The sequence below is a fragment of the Protopterus annectens genome, chromosome 3.part1, assembly GCF_019279795.1.
Source record: "Protopterus annectens isolate FY-2018-M chromosome 3.part1, PAN1.0, whole genome shotgun sequence".
Taxonomy (NCBI): Eukaryota; Metazoa; Chordata; order Ceratodontiformes; family Protopteridae; genus Protopterus; species Protopterus annectens.
The window spans coordinates 399,912,373-399,935,757 of record NC_056732.1 but is presented as its reverse complement, the minus strand read 5'-3'; the positions used below and the strand labels follow the sequence as shown (position 1 = coordinate 399,935,757).

Below are 23,385 nucleotides of genomic sequence, written 5' to 3'. Positions count from 1 at the left end.
CTCAATGAAAGAGTATTGTGTACCTTTCTTGCTTTATCGCTTAAATACTGACAATATTTACAAGCATTAGATTTCTTTAACTTAGAAATAATTGAAAAGTAGCCAAAAACGATAAAATGAAGAACCCCTTTCTTAGTCTTGTTCGTGTATTATCAGTTGAGGGTTTGACTTTTTTTTTTTTTTTTTTTTGCAAAATTCTAGGTTCAGAGGCTAACGAAACATTAGAAGATGTGTATATAGCTTCTGTAGAAACTGATCGTGGTGTGAAGGAACAGCTACGCTTTTATGACACCAGGGGCCTGCGAGAAGGCATGGAGTTACCCAAACACTATTACTCATTTGCCGATGGATTTGTGCTTGTGTACAGTGTGGATAGTCTCGAATCCTTCAGACGCATAGAAATATTGAAAAGAGAGATTGACAAGGCCAGAGATAAAAAGGAGGTATCAAAGGCCTGCATACTTATTTATTTAGTACTCCCTGAATTGCTGTCATAACCTCTGAAGTAAATGGCTAATTGAAGTGTCCTGGAGAATGATGGAGAACTCAAATAGATCTAGCTTTGAAGCTTCAGTAATCCAGTTGCCTAATATATAAATAATGGTCTGATTTCATTTAATTCAGGGTTGTCCAACTGTTTTTTGCTCAGGGGCCACTTATTGTACTTGGCAGGGTTTGGGGACCACGTTAACATGGCCAACATCATGTATCTATCAATTCGAAACAGTTGTTTTGCAGGACATACAGAGAGCCAGATAAAATCCTTTGAGGGGCTGGATTGTGGCCCTAGGGCCATCTGTTGCACACCCCTGCATTAATCCTTTATTAGAATGTGACATCATTTGCCATTTGATTGAACTATATATGCTTATAGTTCTTACAGTTTCCTTCTTCCAAGATTTAGAAATAGAAGCTGGTTTCATACTCATTATTGACCTCAGAATTGTATATTTCAAGAGAAAAGTACAGTTTCCTCATCTTTCTGTATAATCTGTTTCTACAGTCTTCACATGTTTTTAGGTAACTGATTTACCAGTCAATTTTGGCTGCCTTGGAAGGAATTCATTCTTAGTAAACTGACACTCTGTTGATTATAATGCAACAGCTAAATGGTGCTAAAAATGAGTGCATGTAATCTTGTAGCCTTTTTACTGTCGGAGCCTCTGATCAGTGCATGTCTCAGTCAGTAAGCAGAGGTTAATAGCATTTAGTTGTAAAGTGCTTTTCTTGCTGCAGAGTTTCAAGCAGTTCTTTTTCTGAGGATTGTACTCCCAGTAGACTCGTATATGCACATCATTACAACTCCCATCATGTTTCTTTTATGAAAAAATAGGGAGGGCCCCTTCTCAGCATTTCTGGCAAATATTAAAAGTCCCTCCCACAAGAAAAGTTAATCTTGGCATGCTGTTTTGATGTTTAAGACTGAAAAGGGAAACCCTTTTTTGTTTTTTCCTTGTAATTTTAGCTTCTGATTATTGGCATTAATATTAACATTAACACTGTTTTCCTGTAACTGACATTGCAGAAGTAGAATCAGTCTATCATATCAGTGTTCTTTTTGAACCATATGATCACAATGATTGCACTTCTCTAGATCTTACCCAATTCTAAGCATGACTTTCAGAAGTATTAATGCAATTGAGACTGTTGCCAGATTCATTTCTGTATCTCCAAAAACAGGTTCTCCTAGGGGATTATCCGAGTACAGTTGTATCATGATTCTAATGGCAGAGTTCCATTAATTTCGGAGAACTGGTACACCATGTATGTATGTATATATGTACGTATGTGTGTGTGTATGTGTATCTATCTGTATATATATTTAAGGGATTGCGGTATTCTTCTCCACTATTTACCATCATCAGAGTAAGAAAATCCCTCCTACAATGAATTGACTTATCATTACATGCTATTTTCTGCCCTAACCAAATATGTTTTCTTTAAGTTCTCCTTAAATAATTTTTCATTTTTGACCATAAAAGTATTTTGTTATCAAAAGTTGATTACCGTTGTTGCCTGTGCAGAAAAAAAATTCTCACATGCATTAATTTTGTACTTGCTACTTATACCAAGATCACAGGAGCTCCAGTCCAGACTTCAAAGACCTTCTACAGTTGGAAACGTTTGGGCTTCCTCTTGTGATATCAGAAAACTGGAAAAATTGAGAATTTTTTCTAGCTCTGCCAATCAGGGAATCAGTGTCCTCCAGCCACTGCATGTTTTGTTTCATGCACTTGATTGAGGGTGCCTCCAGTCTCTTGCATTCTATAGTCCTTTTTCAAGTACTCACACTATTCAGATATCTTTCCTAGACTCCCATGTCTGGCGCCTAAACTAAGACCTTCACACTGTTCTTGTAGCTGTCCTATCACTAAGGGAACCTGCACTAGCACTGCCTGTATTGCATGGGAAAAGAGCATGAATTAAAGAATTCCTCAACTGCTAGCCTTTCATCCTGTACACTCACATGAAATGCAGAGAGAGGCTTGAGACTAACATCAGATCTGAAGTAGTTTATTTCATTTGGTCTTCAGCCTGTGAGGATATGGATCCGTATCGGATCCGAGCCGGCAACTTTACTAGCATCTGCACCAAGCTCCTCCCCTTACCCATAATACACCTCCATTACCTTCCAACCCCAGATCTCATTTGCCGCGAATAGTTTATGCATCGTGATCTCTTGAGCTCCAGGTTTTCAAGTGGGTACAAAACTTTAAAAATATCTCTTTTCTTTAAAAATCTTTAGATAGTAATAGAACAGGTCCTCTTTCTCCTCCCCTCGTGTGGTGCGTCGAGTTATAGTTTTTTAGGGTAGTTAGGTTAATTTGAATAGTTGTGTGGATTTTTTGCTTCCCCTCCCCCCCTCAGTGTATGTGTGTGTGAGTGTGGTGAGTAGGTGTTCTCAGAAATAAAGAAAATAACATTTTCTCTTAAAAATGCTTTCTTTTGACAGTATGGCTGACAAGCATATTTTCAAAAGATGCACTGAGTGTGGCCATAAATTATCCCCTGCGGATGGCCTGTGTGTTATGTGCTTGGGCATGGCCTATCTGAGTTTAGACTGCGCTATATGTGCGTGGTTCAACCCTCGCGCCATTAAAAATAGGAAGGCCAAGTTGGCCCCTTGAGAGACTGTTGCCTCATCTCTGGCTTCTGTCACAGCAGCTGGTGTGGCTGCCTCTCCTTCTTCTCTTCCCCTGGCTTCTCCTCCCTCCAAGGCTGGGACACAACCTCCTGTAAAAAAGCCTGTGGAAGCGGAGTGGAAAAGGGGCGGAGAGAAGGAGAGAGAGTCGAAGGTGAGGGAAAAGCAAAAGAGGTCTCTGGACCTCCCTTCATCTGTAAAAACATTACGGATCTGTGACTCCCCTCGGCTACGATCTCTGAGGTTCTCCCCGGAGCTGGAGGTGACACTCTCAGCTTCTAGGGCCTCAGTGGCCTGACCCGCAAGGTCCGAGTCCGTGACCTCGTCGAGGTCCACCCGGTCTTTATCTGAGGTCGATATGGATAAAATGATGAGGAGGTTCATCTGTACTCCGATCCAGATGGGGATCTTGCCAGCCCCCTCTCCCTCAGGAGGGGGGAGCTTGCTTCCTTTTCTCCAGCCGATATCTCCTTCTCTGATCCGTCCATTGGGTTCTGAGTATTCGGATCTGAGGATGGCTTTAGTCAGGGGGTCGGCGCCGATGGTACCTGCTTCCTCAACACTAACAGCTGCCTAGAGTGTGTCGGATCTGAGCCTCTCTCGGAGCCAGAGCTTGGGTGTTGGATCCGAGGGAGTGGAACTTTTTTCATCGACTCGCCTTTGTCAGGCCAAGTTCCCTCCCTTGGAGCTCTGTCCACTTCGGCCCTGCTCAGATTCTCTCGTTGGACCTGGGGAGACTGGCCTCTTTGTTGGTTTCTCAGGATGTTCGCTCTCCTTTTGCATTCAACGAGGTAGAAAGGGTTCTGTCCACTGGATCGAGACCCCTGACTGCCCCCTTGGACTCCACCCAGACCCCCTTGGCTCTTGCTACGGTCCCCATCATTTTACCAGAGGGACAGCCCGTGCTAGAGGAGCCCCAGACTGTTCCCCCCTGGAGAGGTGCCTCGCAAACATACGTGCAAGAGGAGGCACTTGGACTCTCCCGAGTCCCTCACTGAGGATACGGACTTGGATGATGGAGAAGGTTCCCCTAGGTCACCTCCTGAGGATGTCTCCTTTGGAGACATCATGGAAATCCTGCACCAGCGGGGAGTTTGGTCTGCCCCCAAACCTTCTGACAAGTCCATATTCCTGGAGGCTTTCGGTACAGGCCCATCTACTTTCTGGGTATCTACTTTCTGGGTGTCTCCTCCCACGGATCCTTTGGTGGATCTGGTCACCTCACGAGCATGGAAGGAGCCGGACACCATGGAACCAATTTCAAAAAGACCCGGCAAAATCTTAAGTCCCTCCATAGATGCTATGGTGGTGGTAGCAGCAGCCACAAATAAGAAACTTGCACAGGAGAGTTCCTCGGTTCATCCTCCTGACCGAGAGTCTCGGATGATGGACTGCCTAGGGAAGCAGGTTTACACTTAAGCTACCTTTTTAATTAGGGCACTGAACTACCTGGCCCATGTCACCAGACTCCAACGCGACCTGGTAAAAGAGCTGGAGGAGTCGTCCCCCCCCCCCCCCCAAGTCCATGTTGCAGGAGGACAGGGCTTCATTCTCTGTGAGGATGGCCACTTTAAAAGCAGTCTCCAACATGTCCATGCGACTCCTTTCACATGCTATGGAAGGAGCGGCTAGGTCCGGAGTGTCCATGAGGTGCAACGCGTGGCTCAGATTGTCAATTTTCAGAACCCTTCAAGGCGTCCTTTGCCAATGCCCCTTATGACGGCTCTACTCTCTTTGGTAAGACCGTCAAAGAGACATTAGTCCAGAGTGAGAAGGACGGGAAGACGCTGTCTGCCGTCGGGATCTGCTTCTCGAACCCTCAAAGGTCCTTTTCCCGGAACCAGAGAGGGCAAAAGAAGATGTGGTTCCAGAAGTCACAGTATTCCTGGGACACGCTAGGCTCTTCTTCCCCCAGAGGCAGAGGGGGACAGAATGGATGCTGGCCCAGAGGCAGAGAGGGGTTCTGTGGAATTTTGGGTCTTGAGAACCTTTCTCGAACAGACCCGGGCAGCAACTCTGAGGGGTGGCCCGACTGCTCTACTCCTGGAGGCAGTCCGGGTACGATTGTTCTTGCACCTAGCGGTATGGGAGTCCATAACATCAGACTGCTGGGTACTTCAGATCATATCCGGAGGAGACTCTATCCCCTTTTTGGGTCCCCCAAATCTCCCAGACACCTCCCGGACATACCACCCATGCAAAAAGAGACAGCTCCACAGGAAATTTCCAAGCTGCTAGAAAAACGAGCCATCAACCCCCCCCCCCAAATCAGTCCAGATCAGGCGTCTACTCTGGGTTCTTTTTGGTGCCAAAGAAAACGGGGGACTTAAGGCCCATTCTGGACCTTTCTACCCTGAACCTGTCAGTTGCCAATGAGAAGTTCTGGATGGTCGCATTACAGTCCATTATGCCATACCTGCAAGAGAGCGACTAAATGGGCATCGTTAGACCTCCAGGATGCTTACTATCACATAACAATGCACAGAAGCTCCAGGAGGTTCCTCCGCTTCTTGTTAGAAGTCAATCATTACCAATTTCGAGCTCTACCCTTTGGTCTCACCACAGCCCCCAGGGTGTTTACCAAAGTGATGGCTGTGGTAGCGGCTCACCTGAGGCGTCAGGGGATTCAGGTTTATCCGTACCTGGACAATTGGCTCCTCACTGCTCCCACCAGGCATCTACTCTCCCAAACCAGGAATTATTTCCCGACTCTTGCCCTGCGTTTGGGGATCACAATCAACGCATCCAAATCACTCCTAGATCCTGTACAGGTGATAGACTAATATTGGTGCCAGGATAGATGCTCTTCAGTGCAAAATCTTCGTGACCTCGGAGAGAGTACAAAACCTGAGGGTGCATGTCTCCCTGATCTACCACTCTCCTCTCCCTATGGTGGAATCAGTGTTGAGGGCCTTAGGCTTGATGGCAGCGACCATAACTCTTCTCCCCTGTGCCCGGTTACACATGAGAATTCTACAGTGGACTCTAGCTGTACAATGGTCCCTGTTCGAACTGCCATTGGCATATCCAATTCAACTTTGTCGAGTCTTGTCTGGCGTCTCTCATATAGGGAGGGGGGATTGTTCGGGCAGGACAGCCCAAGGCCTGTGGTCCCCTGTAGAGACCAGCTTGCACATAAATGCCCTAGAGATGAGTGCGGTCCTTGTAGCCTTGCAGACCCTTCATGCCTTTCTTCCTTTGGGAATGATTGCAATTCAGTCAGACAACATGTCAGTGGTCTGGTATATCAACAAACAGGGAGGGACCAGATCTTACCCCCCTTTGTTGCGAGGCCATGACAGTGTGGGAATGTGCGATCTCCACCGGTCATTGCAATGCACATTCCAGGATGGTCCAACATCCTAGCAGACAGGCTAAGTCAGACCATTCTGATGCCTTACAAGTGGTCTCTGACTCTGTTAGTAGCAGAACAGATCTTCCACGAGTGGGGTCAACCTTGCTGTGATCTCTTCGCATCTTTCCAACTTGAAGTGCAGTGAGTTTTTTTGCTTTGAACCCCCTGCCGGGGGAGTCCCCCAGAGGCGCGCTAGTTCATGCTTGGCCTCCCAGTCTTCTGTATGCTTACCTGCCAGTACCTCTTATTCTGAGGTTTCTACAGAAAGCTCGTCGACTGGGGAGCAAAGTGATCCTCATTGCCCTGTTTTGGCCTTGCTAGGTATGGTTTCCCTTCCTTTGGTCTCACCTTCTGGCTCCGCCTTGGATCCTGGATCCCATTCAGGATCTAATTTCACACCCCTCGGGGGTGCCTCATCCAAATCTGGACAGTTTGAAGCTCACAGCTTGGCTGCTTCAGTTCTCGTGATTACTAGGACTCCTGGACTATCCTCCTCAGTTCTATTTTGGTGGCTGCTCATAAGTCTTCGACAAGGAAGATTTATCGCAGCGATTTTTCGCAGCAAGTGGAAACTTTTTTGGGCCTCTCAAAGGAGTTTAGACCATTTCACAGCTCCTATTTCCATTATTCTTGATTTTTCTAGCTGATATTTTTCAACTCTGAGCTAGTTCTTCTACTGTCAAGGTTCAGTTGGCTGCCATCTCTCATTTTCATGTGGGCGAGAATTCTGCCTCTTTAGCCTCTTCCAGACTGTGTAAAGCGGTTTATTAAAGGCACCTTTTTGTTACGCCCCCCCCCCCCCCCGTCAAAGTTCCTGTTCCCCCATGGGACCTTACTATGGTTCTTCAAGCTTTGGTCGCTCCACCTTTCGAGCCTGCTGCAACAGCAGTTCTGAAATATTTATCTTGGAAAACGGCTTTTCTGGTGGCTATTACCTCTGCCAAAAGGGTTTCAGAATTACAGGCCTTGTCCATCAAAGTTCCTTACATGATTTTTCACAAAGATAGGGTTTCCCTTTGAACCAATCCATCCTTTCTTCCTAAGGTGGCATCAGCAGTCAGTATCAATTAGACCATCAATTTGCCTGTGTTTTTTCCTAATTTTTCTAACAAGATGGACTACAAACTCCACCTGTTGGATGTTCATAGACAGTTACTGTTCTATTTACACAGGGATAAAATTTCTGTAAATCTGATCAATTGTTTGTATCTTTCTATAAATCCGTTTTGGGGAATCCTTTTTGGGGGACCTATCTCCAAGGTTACTATTGCTAGATGGATTTCTTCATGCATCCTTCAGGTCTATAAGGACAGAGGTATATCTCCTCCAGGTCAGGTGAAAGCTCATTCCACTAGGTCCATGGCTAAGTCTGTGGCCTTTTGGTCTAGAGTGTCTTTGGATGATATTTGTTCTGCAGCTACTACTTGGTCCTCATCTCATACATTTATTTCTCATTACAAATTGGATTTGACTTCCAAAAGGAGAGCATCCTTTGGTTCCGCTGTGCTCCAGAATATCCTTCCATGAGGGCCTCCCAGGAGTTTAGTGGCTGGGAACTCTGTCCCACAGGTTGAAGACCAAATGAAGTAAACTACTTCAGATAAAGAAGTTAGTACTCACCATAACGTTTCATATGAGTCGTTCTACTTCATTTGTTTTCAACCATCCCTCCCTCCTTCCCCCAGACCTTGGCATATGAACAGCCTACGGGCACATAAGTTATAGGTCACAAGTATTTTTTCAGGTTGGATTATCAGTATAAGGTTCAGCAAACTCAATCTGGGGTTGAAAGGTAGTGGAGGTGTTTTATGGGTAAGGGGAGGAGCTTGGGAGCCCGGAGCAGATGCTGGTAAAGTTGTCGGCTCGGATCTGATATGGATCAGTATCCCCACAGGTTGAAGACAAATGAAGTAGAACTACTCAGATGGAACTTTATGGTGAGTACATAACTTCTTTTTCTTTGACGATGGCAGCTGTGGAGGGTCCTTCACATAATGCTATGTCAGTGCGAGACTTATGGGAGAAAGTAAGTTGATCAGACAAAAGGCACTGAGTTGAGCTTCCTCCTGCAGTGTCTTTTTAAGAGGTGGTGTTTTATTCCTTGCAAGTCACTGGCTCCCCTTCAGCTTGCACCCCTTTCATTAGTTATAGATGGGAGGAGTAGAGCATATATGCCCTTAACAACTGCCTAGGGAGTGCACTCGTGTGTGTTCATAGACTGTTCAAAATTCAAGCATCCAGAGCATGACTCCATATAGCAGTCTCTTAAGTTCCCCAGTGAAAGCTCAGTGGCATACCTTAGTATTGGGAAGTTTACTTCACCAGTGGGTAGGGCTGAGGAGATTTTTGTAAGTTCCACTAAGCTGGTTATGTCCACTGGGATGGCCCAGACTTTTGATATGCACAAACTGTTTTACATCAAGTGGGACTAATCCTTGTAGATGTGGGAGTGTACTCTGAGGGGCAATGGTTTGATGCCTATGCCAGGACCCAGAATACCCTTGTTGTCAAGACAAAGTGCTATCTCCTGTTCCTGTAGCTCCTCTCCTATTAACCTCCTCTTTGGAGAGACTGTCAAGAGTCCTGAAGTATGCTGAGGACTTCTGTTGCTCCTCTGTCTCCACAGGTACACCTTAATAGGCATCCAGGCAGGAAAGTTGAGAAACTCTTAGCCTTCCTCCTTAAGGACCTAGTCTTGAAAGTTACCATAGTTGGCCATGTAGAGTCATCTACTTTCTATGTTTATAAGAATGGAGATGCATTCTTTGAGTCATCCACAGAGTAGAATGACAACCTGGTTAAGTATCCCTGGGCAGAATCCTTTGTGAGCTTTTTAGTTCCACATAGATCCTGGAGACCACATCACTTTACCATCATACTGCCTGATAAGGAGTTTAAGGCATTGGACTGGGTGAGCAAGAATATTTTCTTCTTGGCCAGCTTTGGAAGGAGGTCTTTTAATTTTCTACCTCCCCTGTCTTCGTTTCAGTCCTTTGTTTTGAACCAGTTTCTGGAAAATTTTGCAGATCTTAATTAATCTGAAATAAAGAATATTCCACAAAGACTACTGCCATAATTTATGCAGTGGGCTTTTATGTAATAGGTGTAACCATAACTGTGTTGACACTTTGAGCTGAATGTGCCTGCACCAGATGAGGTGACTTAGGCTTTCCTTTTATAAAGATGAAGCTAGGCAGGCCATACTGGATACCACCTTCCTGGATTATATTCTTTTTGGGCAGGCCTCCCAGGATTTACTTGAGATATAAAAAAGAAACCTATTCATCATCCTGGAGAGTTTCTCTGATGCCCCTGTTTCATCGCTATGTAGACCATCTTAGTTTTTGCAAAGAAGAGATGCCCAACCAGTAGAATGAGGTGAGGCCCAGGCATTAGACAGTTTTGCCTCCTCATCTAAGTCTCAGAGAATGACTCCACTGATGATAGCCATTACCAATGATCACTTTTATGTAAGACTGCCATTGGGAGACCAGTTTTCCAGCCTGAAGAGCCATAACTGTAGCCCCCATGCCTTTTTGATATCACCCATCTTAGAATTGTCAGGTCTTCACTAAGAAGAAAAAAAAAAGACTTTATCATAGGTCGCATAGCCTTTGAAAAAAATGCTTTGAACCGACTTATGTTGTATTTCTTAAAGGAGATGTGAATCCTGTTCTTTTTTGAGAAAGGCAAAGTGTTCTTCTTCCCACTATTTTCTTGTTTTGAAGAGGATGGGTGACTCCTGCCCCATTGTGGACCTTAGCAACTTTATGCACACACTCCTCAACAAGTACTGGATTGTGATTGCCCAGGACATCATGCTTGTGCTGTCGCAGGGCATGTGGGTGGTGATGCTGGAAGTGATGAATATCTTTTACATGGCAGTGTCTTGGGTCTCTACAGTAGGTTCTTTTAGTTTATTTTGGATGTAATTTATTTCCAGTACAAGGTGCTGCTGTGTTGCATCTCCTGTTCATCTGTAGTGTTTATCAAGGTACTGGCTAGGCTTATGCTGGCTGTGAAAGAAGAACTTCATTTGCTTCTCTACGAGGATAACTTGCTCATGGTGGCCTCACTGTGGAACTTCTGATCACATCCTGAGCTTGACTGCTTCCATGTTTGAAGGCCATAGGGTGTTGACATATTAGAAGTCCTCTCTAGCCTTAGCTCAGAGGACTACATTCATCATAACGTGATGAACACTATTTAATGAACTTTGCTCCCACCTTGGAAACCTAGGTAAGAACATGGAGAAAGATTTAAGCTTGAAGCTTCCTGAACCCATTGGGCCTTATGGTAGTCACAATCTTCATGGTACCATCTCCACACCTGAGGTTGTGGGTTTTTATAGTGGAGTATACATGGCCATCACACTTTCACTGACCTTCTTTTGATGTCAGACCCTTATCAGCAAGCTTCAGAAAAGTGGACTATCTCCACCAATCAAGTGTGGGCTTTCTGTTTTTGTAGCAGAATCCCCCACAGGTCCTGATGAAGAATATTTCACTAGCATTCTGGGTAGTTCTGCTGAGTTATATTGTATCCAGGTAATGTAGATTCCTAGCTCTTAAAGGGGTGTCCACATAAACCATTTGGAACTTCAAGCAGTACTCCTAAACCTAAAAGTATCTGAAAGGAAAACTAAGAGTAGATCCCCTCATGCAGCTGTCAGACAACCAGGTGGTAATGTGGTACATGAACAAACAGGGCATTTATATGCTCTTACCATCTCAGTAGAGAGGCAGTTTCTATCTGGCAGTAGCGCATAAACTGATGCATCACTGACAGCCACTAATACAATGTCAAATGTAGCTCTATATGCACTTTGTTGTTGACAGTATTTAACAACTTTTTTTAATTAAAATTACTCTGTCAGCAGACTGAATTAAAAGATAAAAATGTCTTGTATGTATTTCCAGTAAGCTGGCTTGTTGCTCTAGCATTTTCTTCAGAAAGTACAGTCATGTAAATGTTGTGTAAAATCTTGCCATAACAGTAGATGTCCTTCTCTTCACTGTTACAGTATTCTTTACAATAGGGGTCCCCTGCCTAGGGCAGCGCAACATCCGGCCAGTATACCAAAGCCTTTAGGTTATAATGGATACACCATATATCACACACATGCTCCATGCACACTGCATAGGCCATAAGGATGACATCTGGATATAGACATCCTCAGAACTGATAGCCCCAGTAGAAGTAACAGCCTAAGGATATAAATAGGTAATAGGCGCATCCACAAGGAAAAAGGACCAGGGGGAGGAGGGAGGGAGGGAGCAAATGCAGTAGTGAAGAGAAGGACACTTACTGTTATGGTAAGATTTTACACAACTGTATTATGTCCTTCCATTTCACTGTTGCAGTATTCTTTACAATAGAGAGAGTACAAAAGCTCAGGAAGAAGATTAGAAGGAGAAAAGGCCAGCAGAGCCTTCTAGAAAGCCATGGAAAATGGCCTTGGCAAAACCAACTCTAGCCGTAGAAATCACATCCAGTGCTTGGTAAAGGTATATATAGAAGTCCAGGTAGCTGCCTCAAGAATAGAATTGGAACCATTGAAAAAAGCACCAGAAGAAGCCACAGCCCTAGTAGAATGAGCCTTAACAGAAGAAGGAAGAGTCTTCTCAAGAAAGCAGTAGCAAAAAGTCATAAGATCATAGCAGATTACTAGGCTAATGGCTCTGGGGCCCTTACAAGTCTAGCCAAGAGTTTATCCCCAAATAAGAAACCACAATTGGCACCTGTCGCCCCTGTCATTGAGGGACACAGGTGGAATCCCTGGGACAAATTTGTGGTTGCCCATCCACTCATCAAGGTTGCTCTTGAAGAGGGTCAGCGACGTACTTTGTTTGACGTGTATGGAGAGTCTATTCCAGAGACAGAGCAGCCTCTGGGAGAGAAACCTGTCTCTCCAGCAGGTTTTGTTAATGTCACATATTAGATTTAAGCCTTTCAGTCTGGTACAACGCGAGGAGTTAGACTTACAGATGTGGAGCATCTGTAGTAAAGCAGAGTCTGAGATTGCCTTGTAAGTGAGACACAGATCGCCTCTGAGCAGTCTGTATGATACAGAGTAGAGTGATAGTGATTTTTATGCCTGTCCACAGAGGACAGGTGTTGGAGACCATGGATTTTCTTTGTGAGGTATTTCTTTGGCCTTTCTGGTTGGTGCAGGTGTTTGGAGAGGTACATACCAAGCGGGGCATTGTACTCTATTATTAATCTAATGAGGGAGGAGTACAGAGAGGTAATAACCTCCTTTTTTCTGGATGCAATACCTTTACTTATGAGATGAACCAGGTAAAAGGCTTTTCTGACAACTGCAGCTACATGATGGTCAAATTGAGACTGTTGTCAACTTGTGTACCCAGGTCTCTCACCACAGGTTGCGTGCTTAGGGGGTTGCCGCTAATGTGTTGATCAGTAGGGGATGTGTTTTTGCTGAATGGTGTGATAATGCATTTTTTTGCATTTAACTAAGGCCATGACTTTGGCACCAGTCGTGTTGCTGTGAGACCCTCTTTTAAGTATGTTAATATCATTTGGGGAGTCGGTGGCAGCACCCAACTTACAGTTGTCCACAAACATGGTCAGCCACAGGCCTTTTGTCTTTGCCTGGATCTCTGAGAAGTAGATAACAAACAATAGAGGGGTCCCAGGACAGAGCCCTGGGGGACACCATTAGTGACAGGTCTGCTATCGGAGGTAGTGGCACCTATTTTGACTTTGTGGGTCCTATCAGTGAGCCAGTTGGCCACCCACCTGATGAGATAGGGATTTACGCCAAGTTCTGTTAGCTTTTTGATGATGCCCGAGTGGGGGATTGTGTCAAAGGCTTTGGCCAAGTCAAGGTAAACTGTGTGTACTGACTTTCCCTCATCCAGTGCCTTAGTGATAGTCTCAAAAAAACTTGGTGGGATCAAGTGCTTGGAGATTCTTGACTTTAGATATTCAAGAAGAAGTGGTTTGCTTGGAAACAGCCAAACCCAACGACTTTGAAAGAAACAAAAAGCTGTTCAGATTTATGAAAAACTTTAGTTTTATCCAAATAATATCTGAGTTGTCTATGCAAATCCAGGGTGGACAAAACCTTCTTACTAGTAGATTGTGGAGGAGGGAAAAATGGGCAAATGAACAGACTGATTAAGAGACAACTCATTAACCACCTTGGGCATAAAAGAAGGATTAGTAAGAAGAAGGGACATGTCCTTATGAAAAACTAAAAAGGGAGGAACAGTCATAAGGGCTTGCAGCTCAGACATCCATCTACCAAGAACAGTGCTGTAAGGAAGCTGTAAGGAAGCTGAAACAGCAGGCTCAAAAGGAGCTTGAGTCAATCTTTCAAAAAAGAAAAAAAAATAAGATTCCAGGAAAGTGAGAGAGGCTTTCTGGGAGGCCTAATGTGAAGGATGCCTTTAAGAAACTGGCCTCAAATCTAGAAGCCAAAGGGGGGGTCAAAGGCAGACGACAAGTGGACCTTAACAGAAGAATATGCCAACCCAGTATTGAGCAAATCACACAAATAAAAGAACAAAAGGAACAGTAAGTGGATCCAGTTTACGAGAAAGATCTCTTCCATTTGGACAAATAATATTTTATAATAGTAGATTTCCTGGCCTCCGGCAGAACCTGAAGCATGTCCTCTGAAAACAGGTATCTGAAGGGAATCAAAACCCTGTCACCCGCAATGTCCGTTGAAGAGTGGACAGGTGGGGATGGATGAGAGATCCCTTGCCTTATGTGAGTATGTCCACCCTGTGAGGTAACTTGTGTTGATTGCCATTGGCTAAATGCAGAAGAAGAGGGAACCAGTGCTGTCTTGGCCAAAAGGCGGTCACCAGCAAGATTTGGGAGCGTCCTGTTTTATCTTGAATAGGACCTTTGGAATGAGAGGGGGGGAGGGAAGGCTTAAAGAAACATCCCCTTCTAAGAAAAAGAGAGAGGATCCACCTTCCAGGCCAGAGGACATGGGACTCTGGTGCAAAAGATAGGAAGTTATCTGTTCAGATGGGAGGCAAAAGATCTGCTTGAAGAGTACCCCACTGGTAGACCATGTCCAGAAACACATTCCTGTGAAGCATCCACTCATGGGATTGCGTTATGGAGCTGCTCAGAGAATCTGCCACTATATTCTGATCTGAGGGAATGTAAACTGCCTGAAGGCTCCCTTTTGATACTGGATAGCTAGATCCCAAACCTGGAGAGCTAATCTGCACAGGAGATAAGACCTTGTTTTCCCTTGCTTGTTGATGTACCACATCACCGTGGTGTTGTCTGTGAGAATTTTGAGGGGCCCTGTTAGGAAAAAGAATGAAAAGCCTGAAGAGCCAAAAGAGAGTTCTCATCTCTTTGACATTGATGTGGCCTTTCTTTTGTCACACATCCAAGGCATTTTTAACCATTCCTGAGAGGGGATTGGAGGTTGAAAAGGAAGACGTGGGTTGAGAGACAACTGATGTCTTCACCATTGAAGTTCCAGCTTGAGGCATGAAAGAAGGAGTAGAAAATCTAAAGGATAAGAATGTTGAAGCCAAACTTGACTTTAGAAACCACTAGATCTTTTTCATATGCGCTTGGCCACCGGAAGCATAGGAATGGTGGAAGCCATATAACCCAGAGCCTTCAGAAATGCCCTGGCTGTAACTGAAGGCAGAGGAAGAAAGGATTGAAAGAAAGCAATCAGAGTTAAAGCCTTGGGAGGAGGCAGGGAATTTCTCCTTGAGCCAACAGACCCTGAAGCACCTCTGGAGAAAGGGCACTTGTTCCTGAGGAGGCTGAGGAATGTCCAAAAAGGGGGGGGGGTTCTAAACAATGTAATACCCCCTGGCAAATTATAGAAAGAACCCAGTAGTCTTGAGTGACCTTGAACCAAATAGGAAGGGACAGGGAAAGATGCAGAGAAAGGGGAATGTGACTGAGAAAAACAGGACATTGATAGATAGCACCTGGTTTGTAAGGAAAAGGGGGGGCTTCTTAGAAGAACGACTTTGGGTAGGTGTAGAAGGAGCCCTTTAACACCCTTTTTATATTTGGGGGAGGACTAGTCTATTTATGAACAAAGGCAGGCTTATTGGGGTAATTCCTTTGAAATTTAGGAACAGGATATGCTTCAAATCCTGTTAAGCTTTACCCTATTCTTGCAGGAAATTAAACAAGTTTGCAGCAGCACCAAAGAAATGCTTATTATCCAGGGGAGCATCTATCAGTTTAGCTTGGATATCCTCGGGCAAAGGCTGAAGTCTAAGCCAGGAATAACTCCTCAAAACCGATCTAAAAGCAGTAGCCTTAGATGAAGCATCAGCTGCATCATAGCTGCATTTAACGGAATGGCGAGCAACTTGCGAAGATGGCTGTAGCAAGGAAAGAGCATAGGCCATCCCATCAGAGTCAGGAAGATCTGAAATAGCCTGACAGGCCTGAGAGAGAAGAGCCAAAACATATCTGGTCATATATGTTTGATAGTTCACAGCTGTAAAGGTCAGGGTAGCAGATGTATACACTTTCTCACCTACCTCTCCATGGTTCTGCTGCCCTTGTCAGAGGGAAACAACTTTGTAGAAGGCAACAATTTGGAGGGTTTATCAGAGGCAATTGATACCACAGAAGGGTCTGCCGAGGGGCACTTGTAAAGAAACTTGCAGTCATCAGACACTTTAAAAAAAAAACGATCGGGTTTCTTGAGAGCAGGTGGATGGGAATTAGGAGCTCAAGAAGCAGTAGAAAATGCATCCAGCAAGGCAGTAAGAACAGGAGGAACAGCAGAGGGCCTAGGAGACTCCATTTGCAGAAGCTTGTATTACCTCTTCTAAGCATCAGACACCTGAGAAGAGTCCCTTTTGAAAATCTCCATCATTCTAGAAATAGTGTCACCTAAAGAAGTCTCCTCAAAAGGAATGTCAGGACTGATGGATTCTTCTTTCTCAGAACCATAATCTAAGGGAGAAGAAATCTGAGAAGAATAAGTCAAGGATTATTCATCAGAATCTGCATCATCTTCAGAGGAATCCTGCTCCCTAGGCCTCTTAAGAGGAGTAGAAGTCCAAGCAGGAGCAGAAATCTCCTATGAAGGCTTCAGAGCCATAACGGCATTAAACAGGCTTTGGGTGAAGTTTTGCCAATCATTCTCAGGATCTTTCAGAGCAGGAGAAGTGTATTTAATTTTCTGCTTCATTTTGAGAGGGGCGTCAGCCTTAAGCACCTTAGGAGGCTAATGTCGCTCATCTGGTTAGAATAAAACAGTCCAACAGTTGTGAGTTCGGTTCAAGCAGCTTTATTATATACAAACACATCAGGATTGAGGCTTAGCAACTTAAACTTAAATAAAATTATAAACAGACTGACTAAAAATAAATAAAAAAAGAAAAAACTTACCTGACTGTTGTAAGCAGGGGGCAAGATCCCATGCACCCCCACACCCCCCACTCTTTAAATAAATATATCAACTCCAAGATCGCACTACAGTGTAGTCAAGGAAAATTTTCCCTTTCCGCACTGTATTGCATTGTAGTGCGGTCTCGGAATTGGTATATTTAAAGAGCTGGGGGTGTGGGGTGCATGTAGGCTTGTCCCCCCTGCTTACAACCATCAGGTAAGTTGTTTTCTTCTTTTTATTATTATTTTTTATGTATTCGAACTTTTACAAGTTCGAACATATGGGTTCGACCAGATGGCGTTTGAACTTGTAAAAGTTCGATAACGTAATAGGTATCCAAAATTACAACACATGCTCTGTTCTACATCCTCCCTTTTTTAATTTCTGCAAGTCTTTTGGGTTTCTAATACCATGACGGGAAAGGACCCCATTCCCAAGTCAAAGTATGATTAAAGTTGTAAAACATGCTGTGTTCTACATCCTCTCTCTTTGAGAAATAAGTCATGCACAGAAAAAAATGGCAACATTCATTGGCATGCATTTGTACAGAAATAATTCTTTGACATGCAGTTATACAGAATTAATTACAAATGAAACAATCATGTCCAGGTTGCTTTGCATTTTACACTAGGTCTAGAAATACAACCTGATCATGTGACATAAATATTAGGACTGGATTTAGCAACAGGGACTGTCTTTAATGAATGTTCAACTTCAGGGACATCTGGGACATAATCAGGAATGGGAATAGGTACTGAGACATGTCCATCAACAGCAACATCGTCTGGGCTGCTCTGAGCTCTAGAGTCTGTATCACAGGTACGATGTTGCAGTATTGATTCAGACACTGGAAGAAGACGCCTGCAATTTTTTCAGTATTCTATACCCTTTGATTCTACTAAGTAAGATCTTGGCTCAGCACATACCTCTCATTTGACCAATTCGATCAAAACCGTTCGCTGTTTGCATCCTCTCTATATCTCCTTGAATCTGGATGAAGAAATTTGCTCATTTTATCATAGTTGGATTTCTGAAATGAACACTTTTGAAATAGTTTGGCTCTGATTACTCTGGGTTTTTTAGCATTAGACACCAATGTACTGGAACTGATAGGCAAGGTTGTTCTGGTTTGCCTAGATGGTCTTTGAGCAGGTGAGCCAAGTAAATGGTCACTGGGTATGTTTTTGGGATTAAGCAAGTTCAAGAAAACATTGGTATTGTCATGCTTTGACCTTTTTTAGTAATTGCTTTGTACTTTGTACTGCACACTTAGGTTGACCATTTGACTGTGGGTACTTAGGACTACTGGTAATATGGATAAAGTCTCCTTCTTTTGCAAATTTCTAAAATAACTAACTGGTAAACTGGGCACCATTGTCAAAAATAACTTTGTGTGCACTACCATGGACTGAGAACTGGTGTTTCAACTTGGTAATGACAGTACTACACATTAGGTTAGGTAGCAGATCAACCTCAAACCAGTTCGAATAAGAGTCTACCAACACATAAGTAATTTTGACCATTCCAGTCGAAGATGTCAGTGGCTATTGTTGACCAAGGTAGTTCAGGAATTTCGCTCAGCTGAAGTGGTTCTTTTTGCAAATGCGGTTTAGTACTATTGTATACTGAACAAGATGAAGTAATTTATCAATGTCTTTTGATAGAGAAGGCCAAAATACTAGTCCTCTCACCCTTCTTTTGGCAGCTTTGGAACCTGGGTGGCTTGGGTTTTGCTGACTTACCCTTGTGCTGCACTGAGCATGTCTGTTTTACTGAACTAGTCTTAGAACTTGCTGGAAAGTTACGGTCTCTCCCTGGTAATCATGCAGGGTCTGCAGCTGCCATGTGCTTAGGCCTCCTTCTGTTAGCTATGTGCTGGATGACGCTAGAAGCTGCTGAAACCATGCTCTTATCACTTGCAAGTGTATTTGTGTGACTTTCTGTGACCTTGTGTGTTTGACAAATTTCTGTATCTTTGCTCAATGTTAAATCATTGCCTCAAAGCAAAATCTTTCTCACTGCAGCATTATTAACATCACACACAAGCCTGTCCTTTATCAACGCATATTTCAAATCACCAAATCTGTACATTTTAGCCTTATTTCTCAAGTATGTAATATACTCTTTAAAAGTTTCTCTTGACTTTTGGTCTCTTGTATAAATTCTGTCTCTGCAATGTAACATTTGTCTGGGGGTTACACATTTTTCACGTTTCAAGTACTCCGGGTCCTCCCTTGATTCAGCTTGTACCACAATGTGACTGTTTTCTCCCTCTCCTGCATATACTGCTGGTGCATACACAAATGAACGCTCTCTTTCAGTGACTTCTGATCCCTCTAGATTAAGCAGAATAAATGCCCTCGTATGTGCATCTTTATCAGAAAAAGCTGCTTGTATGAAAATATCATATTCCTGCTCAAATACTCTCCAATTCTCTGCAATATTATGATCAAACACAAGTGGACCAGGTGTGCGAAATGTCTCTGCCGTGCCAACACACAATAATAAAGACCCTTGGAATGACATATGAAAATACACGTCTGAAATTTATGTCAGAAACTTGTAATTATGCTCAATAGCACAAAAGACTCTTCGAAATAACTGTACTTTGTGAAATGTCTCCATAGCATAAGAACACTGAAATCACTGTACTTTGTGAAGCCACCTTTATCAGTGTAAGAAACAGTTTGAAATAGTGCACTTTGTAAATAAACTGTACACCACACAAGAAACCTCTTGAAATGACTGTACTTGGCGAAATGACTCTGCACAGTGTAAGAAACACTTTGAAATGACTGCACATTGTGAAATACATGTACTCTGTACACAGTAAACTTTTTGAAATAATTACACTGTAATAAAGCACACACTGCAAACACTTTACACACTCTGAGATACTTCGAACAACTCTAGTTATACTTTGAATAGCTTTGGTTAATGTGAAATAGTAGCTCATATAAAAAAACATGGTCGTTTACTAAAAAAAAAAAAACATGCAGTTGCTTTGCTTTTCATGCTCATTTTGCCCTTTTATCATGCTCATTATACTTGTGCTTGTTCTTTCTTGTGCTCATACTTTTAACATGCTAGTTATGCAAATCAGAAGTAAATATGAATGTTCTCATAAGTATTTTGAATAATTCTATCAAATATTGTGGTTTCAAACATTTTGTTTAATAATCAGTAATGCATTTTGTGCTTTGCAAATGCTTCATATCATTTTCTTTACGAAATAAATCATTTATTCGAGTTTTAATTACCTGAAGTTCATTTCTGACCTTTTTTCTTTTTAATCATTTGAGCAGGTTTTGACGAGTCATTACTCAATATGCCTCTATTCTAACTGTGCACCTCATGGCTTGACTTCTGACTTCTTTCTAGCTTCTCATCTAACACCATGTTGTTTAGTCACGCTGCTTCTAACACTACGTCATTCAGGAATCCCACTTCTGACACCATGTCGCTTGTCCGATCAGGATAAAATAGACTAACAATTGTGGGTTTGGTTCAAGCAGCTTTATTGTATACAAACACGTCAGAATTGAGGCTTAGCAAGTTAAACTTGAACTTATAAACAAAACTGACTATTGCACTACATGTTAACACTCTGGCTGTTCTCTCCAAATGGCACTGTTACCTGCACATGCTTTCTGTTAATATGCACATGCTCTCACTTTGAAATGCTTCTTAAAGTTACAACACATGCTCTGTTCTACAGCTCTAACCCCCTGATGATATTCTATAACTGTAGTCTGAATCTCTTTCCTTAATAATATCTGCGGAAAACCCCCTAGACCCTTTGGTAATGATCAGCAGTGGTTCCCCCTGTACATCCAAGATGGACATCTGTAAGGCCTCCATGGACGTGCATGAAGTCTGATCCATGCCGGCCTCTGAAGTGGATGCTGCAGGGGAATCCAACAAGGAAGCTGGATGATCCTCTGGGCTTTCACTTTCCTCGAGAGAGACTTCTGGTGGAAGTGGTACAGCTGAAGATTGACTGAGCTTTCTTTGTCTTCTTCACAGACTGCTAACCCTTTGGCCAGGAACATCCTTCCATAGGATCTTTAGCCAACAGCTTAAGTCATTGGTTTTCTAAATAAATAGCTAGGGAAGAAAGCCGACTATGCATCATCTTGGGGACGGAAGTTTGACAAATCACACAAGGTGTATGGTTGTGGGAAGCACCTAAACAAAACAAACACTGCTCATGAAGATCTTTATGGGGAATTTGTCTCTTACACTGGCATTTCCCCTTTCTGAATTATATGAAACAACAACCAGAACAAGGCAAAAGAAAGATAAGAAAATCAAAAAAAGCCAAACAGGGCACTTATCTGAAAGCGGTTTGGTAACTATCAGATGAACGAGCTTTCAGACTGATGATTGAAGATGGCATTTGGACTGGCAGCAAAGAAGTTCTGAGGATGCTACATCTGGACATCACCTTTATGCCGTGCATGGGGAGCATACGTGTGATGTATGGCATACCCATCACAACCTAAAGGCTTTGGTATACTGGCTGGACATCAGGCTGCCCTAGGCAGGGTATCCGTATTGTAAAGAATACTACAACAGTGATATAGAAGGACATTTGCTTATACCTCCAATTCTTAATTGGAACCGTGTGGAAACTGCAGTATAAGAAATGATTTTTGCAAATACTGACTTTTGCACTCTCCTAGAAAGCTTTAGGTAGAAGTGCTAGAAAAGAATAAACTGTTTTTTCCATCGGCCTTTATTTTGTTTGTGTATTCCATGTTGCATCAGTAGGTGACTTTGCAGGTAATCTAGTCCTTTTCTATACACCTACACAAGATGTGTCACTTGTTCCATAGTTATTGTCCAAGGCTCAAGCATTTTTGCTCATCATGACTATGGGGGAGGGGAAGGAATGTGCCACCATGCTTGTTGCTTATGCAGTTTGTTAAATGGGTTCTTCATCCTTGCCTTCATCTGTAAAAAATACGCTACTCCGTAGAACCTTAATTTTGTGACTCTGTGGCTGGCAAGTTCTTCACAGCCACCATACTAGCAAGTTTGAATGAAGTTCATCTATTGGAAATATTTCTTGCTGGCCATCATCTCTGCATACAGAATGTCTAAATTGCAAGTATTTTATCTGTAGCTAACATTATTTAACATTTTACAGTGATTGGTTGTTTCTTAGAACTATCCTATGTTTCTTCCCAAAGGAGTTTTAGAATTGCTCCTTAATCAGTCCATTTATTTCCCTGTTGTCTTCACGGGTAGAATCCTGGACAGAGCAGGCTCTTCATATCTTGGAGGATGGGATGTGCAGTGCCACCTCAAGTTTTACCTAAGATGATGTGTGTTCAAGAAGACAGATGGGTTTTGTCTTAGTTGCTGTAGATGGAAAGAGAGATTTGCATTAGACCAGAAGATCATGTGAGTATCACTAGCAGTGCAAGGCAATCCCGATCAGTAGGTTAGAGATACAAAGTGCTGGACAGCAAGGCAGTAGCATAGCTCCTGAGTTTGATACACCAAGTGCTGTGTATTGGAACTTGGCACCAGAACCTGCAGGTGCCTTTTGAGTTAATTTCCATGGTCAAATATATCACAGAGAGTGAGGGTACCCAGTATAATATCACTATGTGGTTGAACACAACAGCCAAGTATTATATCCATGTACAGAATAAAGTAATTTACTCCAAGACCACCAGTTATTGGAGAACCCACATTCTGCCTTGCAGCAGTCATCTTGAGTTTAGTGCTTCTACTTTGCTCCTAGTGGAGAAGGAGCACAGGGGCATTTATTTCCTGGAGACTGCTAATCACCGGAAAGCTTAATAATTGCTTTATTGGTGCCAGCTTGGAATTTGTGCTTATACTTGTCTCCTGGTGAGAGAAGGAGCAGAGTGCATTGATTCCTGTTTCGTGCTGGGCACTGAGTATCTGTGCTTCACATTCCTGATTGGTCTGGTTGCTATTCAAGGCATCTACCAGGAAAAGGCTATGACAAACCTAAAGACCCTTGCATCATCTGGGACAAGACTATGTATGGATCACCACCTGCTTCTCATCTTGAGATAGGTGCTAATGTTTTGCTTCTGGTATGAGCTTTGTATCCCAGCAGAGTGAAGCTGTGGTGAGACTAGCTGCACCAGTAGTAGCCAGGCAGTAGCCATTTACGCGACTCCCCTCTTATCATTCTTGACAAGCTGTTTTTTTTTTTCTTTTCAGTAAGTACTGCTTGATTTATTTCCAACTTCAGAATATGTACTTAAGTACTTCATCTTTAAATTTTTTAGGGTCTACTTATTAGGTTAACTAAGTGACAATCAAAATTTCACCAATACCTAGTTGCACACAAGACTAGTTTGCAGTGACGAGCACTGACCCCAGAGTTGCAAACTAGATAGTCCTGACATTGCTTTGTAGTCTCACTACAACTGACTAATCAATAAAAAAAAGGGTTGTTGCCATGGAAATGAACTTACCCACTATCTCCGTTACCAGCTTGGTGGCTATGAGCATGCTGAGACAATGTAG

At 43.1% G+C, this 23,385-nt stretch overlaps 1 protein-coding gene across 1 annotated transcript in view; it reads left to right on the top strand.

Annotated features, from left to right (window-relative positions):
• The window catches only part of NKIRAS1 (NFKB inhibitor interacting Ras like 1), a 156,594-nt gene that overhangs the window by 40,914 nt on the left and 92,295 nt on the right, over positions 1 to 23,385 (top strand). Inside the window, exon 3 of the mRNA XM_044066871.1 lies at positions 202 to 443. Coding sequence (XP_043922806.1) covers positions 202 to 443 — 242 coding nt within the window. The remainder of the gene's footprint in view (positions 1 to 201; positions 444 to 23,385) is intronic.